Source organism: Nannobrachium achirus, assembly GCF_963921795.1.
Source record: "Nannobrachium achirus genome assembly, chromosome: 4".
NCBI classification, from domain to species: domain Eukaryota; kingdom Metazoa; phylum Chordata; class Actinopteri; order Myctophiformes; family Myctophidae; genus Nannobrachium; species Nannobrachium achirus.
Window position 1 is genome coordinate 12630859 of NC_137813.1, and position 5626 is coordinate 12636484.

Here is a 5626-nt window from a genome sequence, read left to right on the forward strand (position 1 = left end):
TTCTGGTCCCTGGGTACAAGGATTCACTGCGGTTCCCCCATGAATGTTCTTCATAGTGGGAGGGGGTTTAACCCATTTAGACTGAAATGCATTATTACGTGCTTTAACTATTGAAAAATAGCAGATATACTGTGAGCTTGTAGGTCTGCTATTTTTTTTAATCGTGAAAATCCTTGAATATTTCAAATCCTTCTAAGTTTTTATTTTTTAAACCTATGTTTCTATGTCAGTGGTGCTCAAACTCTTTCACGTGAAGGACCCTCAAAATGATATGTATTTGGCCACGGATCCCTATCTCAAAATATTTAGATCCAGGGCAAAATTTGAGTTACAAATGTTCGCTTAAAAATACATATATTCAAAGATTTGCGCATATTTTCACAACTTTTCAAAAATTGCAGATCTAGCTTGTATATACCTTATGCTATTTTTCAATAGCTAAAGTATAAACTAATTAAGGCCCCTCCACCTTGGGCCCTAGTAACTCAGTCTCACTTCCCCCCCCCCCCCTGTGACGCCCCTGCCTGCAACACCGATCTATGAGTTTATTTCTCTCTGTCCTTCCGTTCTTCATGGACACACTTCTGCAGGTAACCAACCTGTGGCGAGGTCATCAGATCCATCCATTGTCTCTCTTTTAAACGTCCCCCACGAGGCACACCGTCGAGTACCCTCCTCCCTCTGCCTCTCAACAGCAGAGTCAAAGCAGGGCGTGTCGAGACGGGTTCGACTCGTCACAACGGACAGTAAAAGACATTTGATTTGCTTCAAGCCACTCTGACCGATTTGTCTTCGGTTTCTTAATAAATCACAGGCTTTTGGCCGATGTGAATAGTTATGGAGCTCTCCGGGTGCTGCCGTTCAGGCGGGGTGAGGATGAGCAGACAGTGGTTCGTTGGCGATCAGGCTGGCGAGGTAAACGGCCAAACACATACAGTCAGTGTGGTCCACGCTAGGGCATTCACGAATAGTGATTTTTAGTATTCGAATTATTCGACCTCAAAGTATTCGAATAGTCGAATATTCAACAGGACTGGCCAAACTGTCAAATATTAAGTAAGCAAGAGGCGAATATTGTGAAAACAGCCGATCTACATGCTCACAACGCCTCGCAGTAGATCGACTATTTTCACAACATTTATCTGTGGAACCGAGTCACATTAAATGTAATACCTACAATTCCAAGTACTTGTCAGGGTGGGGGTTTCCAGTTCAAATATGTTTATTTTGGGGGTCGCAGCCTAAAAAGGTTTGAGAAGCCCTGGTATAGAGCATTAACAAATTCATCCACCAGGGGCATTGACAACTCATTCTTATGACTCCTATCTAGCCAAGTTTCATAAACTATATATTTTCTAAAGAGAAAAAGCGAATATTCGACTTCGGTGAACAACGTCGAATAGTGACTTTGATATTTGAATATTTGGTGAATGCCCTAGTCCACGTCGCCGCCAGGGAAAACTGGTTCGATTCCTGGCCTCGGCAATGCGTCGAGGTGTCCCTGAGCAACACACTCAATCCCTCACCTCAGATTGTTTTTAAAATTCCAGTCCAATTAGCTATGACTGCCTTCCAAAGTTTGCGGGACAACCCGGCCTGGTGGAGACCTGCTTCCTGTTTTCTCCTATTCACTCTCTGTTGGGTAAAAGGCCTTGACTGTCTTGTTATCGCGTGTAATGACCTAGCTGTCTTGTGACGAACATTGAGGATGCTGTTCACACTTGGTCTTATGCCAGGGTTCGATTTCTACTTCTTTCTTAGAAATACAAAGTGCCTCCAACTCACGTTGCCTCAATGTCCTGATTGACCTCAGCATTCCTTCACTCCGAAACAAGACCATCGAAGATGTTATCCTGAGACTGGTGTACTACTGTAGGCCTACATACGACACAACAAAATTGGCATTTTTGAAATCATTAATTTATACCAAAACTTTAGCATTTTGTCTCAGTTGCTCGGTGTTGTGGCTATCTGAAAATGTAAAATACTATTGTGAAATGGTGAAGTACATTATGAACTAGAAGCAGTGCTCTTCCCAGCACAGGTCTCCACCAGGCCAGGGGTCCTGGTGGTGCTACTGTATAATAGGCCAGTGTAAAAAGGGTGGCATATGTTCTTCACCTTAGACCTTTCATGGCAATCCGATGCTGCATGCATGATTTGAAGCATTGTGTTCCAAAAATGTGTTTTGCTAAAGTCTACCTGCTGGTGGCGCTATAACAGGCCAATGTGAAAAGGGTAGCATTTGTTCCTTGACATAGTGGGAATATGTGTGGCAAATTTCACGGTAATTGCAAGCTGCGTTGATGATTTGAGGCATTTTGTTCAAAAACGGAGCAATCCTGCAAACTTTGGAAGCTAATATTAGCCAATCAGGATGTAATATGAAATATCAGACGGATCAGACTTGATCACATGACTATAGAGATACTGTGAACTGATTTGTGTTATTTTTGGAGAAAATCTGAAGGAGTAATATCCAAAAATGTGTTTTATATAAGTCGGCCCAAAGGTGGCGCTATAAAAGGCTGATGTGAAAAATGCAGGGCAAAGGTTTATCCTTAGCCTCTAGGGAGTGCGCTTACAAAGTTTTAAACTGATCAGTGGAGTTATAGGTAAAACCACAAATCGTCATGTTATAGCGCCACCATGAGGCTGATTAAAAAATAATTAAGTGGCATTTCTTCCTCTGCCTAGTGGGAACGTGTGTGCGCGATTTCATGATAATTGCACTTTGCGTTTGTGATTTGAGGCATTTTGTTCAAAACGGCTCAATCCTACAAACTTTGGAAGCCAATCTTTGCCAATCAGGATGGAATATGCAAAATCGGACAGATCCGTGTCGATCACATGACTGTCGAGATACTGCCTACCGATTTGTAGGACATTTGGACAAAATCTGTATATAGTGCACAGAAATGTGTTTTGCGAACATCGGCCCAGAGGTGGTGCTATAAGGCCCATTTGAAAAATGTAGGGCAGAGGTTCTAGATTGTCATCCAGGGAATGTGTGTGCTCACTTTGGCAGCGACCGGGCCAACGGCGACTGAGATTAGGTGCACACAACTGCGAGGACGCACGCACGGACGGATGGACGGACGCACGGACACACGGACGGACGAAGGGGAAAACTCAAATATTTACTTCTGGGTGGTCCCTGGAATAACTTATTTGAACAACATATTTTGAGATGTGGGTCCGCGGCAAAACACATGTCATTTTGGGGGTGGATTTAGAAGACATAGAATCGGGTCAAAGATATTCGAATACTTGCACAAATGTTCATGAATCTTTAAAAAATAGCAGATCTACAAGCTGTGAGCTTGCATATCTGCTATTCTTTATAATAGTTAAAGCATAAAATATTTTTTAAAGTGGTTCAAATCTAAAGTGACACAGATTTGCGTTGAGGCCTAAATGGCTTTTAATGGATGGATTTTGTCTGAATGCAAATTATTATTGCGACCGTCAGGGTAATTTATAGAGATGTTACCGATCAATCGGCAATGGATCGGATCGGGCCGATCAAAGCATGATCGGCGATAATCGGTGGTTTAGATCAAAAGGTAAATTCACCGATCCGATCGGATCGGTGCATCTGATCAACCAGCCGTTCAGTATGCCCACTTGAGGCCATTTTGGGGTATTGATTTCCACAGTGCTGAAGGAATAATTAGTTACTGCTATGATAATAAATACATAGTAATGCTGGTAAATAACTATAAGGCAAATATATAAATGAATTCATGAGTGAATGAATGAAATAAAGTTAAAACATTAACATTTAGAAAATATAAATAATAACTTGATCGGTGATTGATCGGGATCGGGTGATCAAACTTTTGTGATCGGTGCTCGGTGATCGGTTCCAAAAAACCTGATCGGACCATCCCTAGTAATTTAGTATGAAAACGTCCACCTCATGTCTGTCCGTCTGTCACAACATTTCGTTACCTATCGACTTCAGTTCCTACCTCCCATTTCATCCACGAAGGCAGGTCACAAAAACTTGTAGGTAACACATTTGGTGTAACACGCTGATTGGCTGTGGCTTTCACAGACAGCTCCGATTGGTGTTCAACGTGCCTTTCACCGAACACTGCTCAGTCAGCTGTGTCTCTCCTGTCGCTGTTCTATACACGCTGTTTAGGGAGTTCTCGTCGTCTTCTCTGGGGAAATTGCTGTTTAACGGACCTGTGTGTGTGTGTGTGTGTGTGTGTGTGTGTGTGTGTGTGTGTGTGTGTGTGTGTGTGTGTGTGTGTGTGTGTGTGTGTGTGTGTGTTTCTTGTGTCTATTTGAGTCCAGTGTTAAGGCGGAAAGCCCTGGAAATAATGAGACACAATATGTCCACTTGCCCAGTCCATATATGGGCATATTTGCCGATTTGCGCTGGCATTGGGAATGTCCAGTTCATATATGGGCATATGACATCATATACTTCGACATCACATATTATAGCCATCATCACGTATGGCATGACATCACGTGTAGCCTATAAATACACTTACACCTCTCTGCTGTAGTTATTCATTCATCATTATCAAGGCAGATAGACTATACCGCAAGGGAAACGAGAATAGCAGAGAAAAGAGAAGGCAACTGCAAACATGTTTGAGTTGGAAGGGACCCCCTTTACTGTGCTAAACATGTCATGTCCAATTCTATTATACATGCTTTTGCTTGTGTTTAGCCTTACGATCCAACCCTACCAGAGGGGCTTTTTCTGCGATGATGACAGCATCAAGTACCCTTTCCACGACAGCACAATAACCCCTATAGTGCTTTTCATTGTGGGCTTGGTCCTGCCTATTGGCTGTATGACCTTTGGGGAGTGCCTTTCAGTTTACCTGAAACGCATCGAACCCAAGTCTTTTTACAAAGCTGTTGTTACTTTCCTCTTTGGTGCTGTAATGAGCACATCTCTGACAAACATAGCCAAGTATTCTATTGGCGGTCTCAGACCACATTTCCTGGATGTATGCAAACCGGACTGGAACCTTATCAACTGCACAGCAGGGAGGTACATTGAAGACTACACTTGTACTGGAAACGCCAGAATGGTCCATGAAGGCAGGTTGTCCTTTTACTCGGGACACTCCTCTTTATCCATGTACTCCATGCTATTCTTGGCTCTGTACCTCCAGGCAAGGCTGCAGTCTGATGAATGGGCCTGGCTCCTTCGACCTACTGTTCAGTTTTTCCTGATTGCAGCGTCAGTGTACACAGGACTGTCCAGGGTATCTGATTATCAGCATCACTCGAGCGATGTGGCGATCGGACTGCTACAGGGTGCTCTTATGGCCATTCTGGTGGTCTTTTTCGTTTCGGACTTCTTCGAGAAACGTGTGGAACCACAGGAGGAGGTCGACACCCCTGACACCCCAGATATAACCCTTAATGATATGGTCTGACAGCAAATATGTCTATTGGGCCAATGTTAAAGCTAAGACTGGCTCAACACATCCGATATTGACGTTCAGTTTTTAAGATTTGGACGCTCCCTCTGATACAAGATTGGACACGAGCCTATTCGGGAACAATGCAAGGCCCAACCGGTTATGCAATACCCGTTGTACCTGCTGTTACCAATTTATGCCCATATATGGAGCTTTCTGTATCTATCTGT

The 5626-nt window shown here is 43.3% G+C and overlaps 1 protein-coding gene across 1 annotated transcript; it reads left to right on the forward strand.

Moving 5' to 3' along the window:
- Positions 1-4670: 4670 nt before the first annotated feature.
- LOC308282655 (phospholipid phosphatase 1-like) lies at positions 4671-5411 on the forward strand (the record flags this gene model as incomplete). Its single annotated transcript, XM_080723044.1, has 1 exon — positions 4671-5411. One exon carries the CDS (start codon positions 4671-4673, stop codon positions 5409-5411), a length of 741 nt encoding a protein of 246 aa, XP_080579170.1.
- Between the last annotated feature and the right edge of the window lie 215 nt (positions 5412-5626).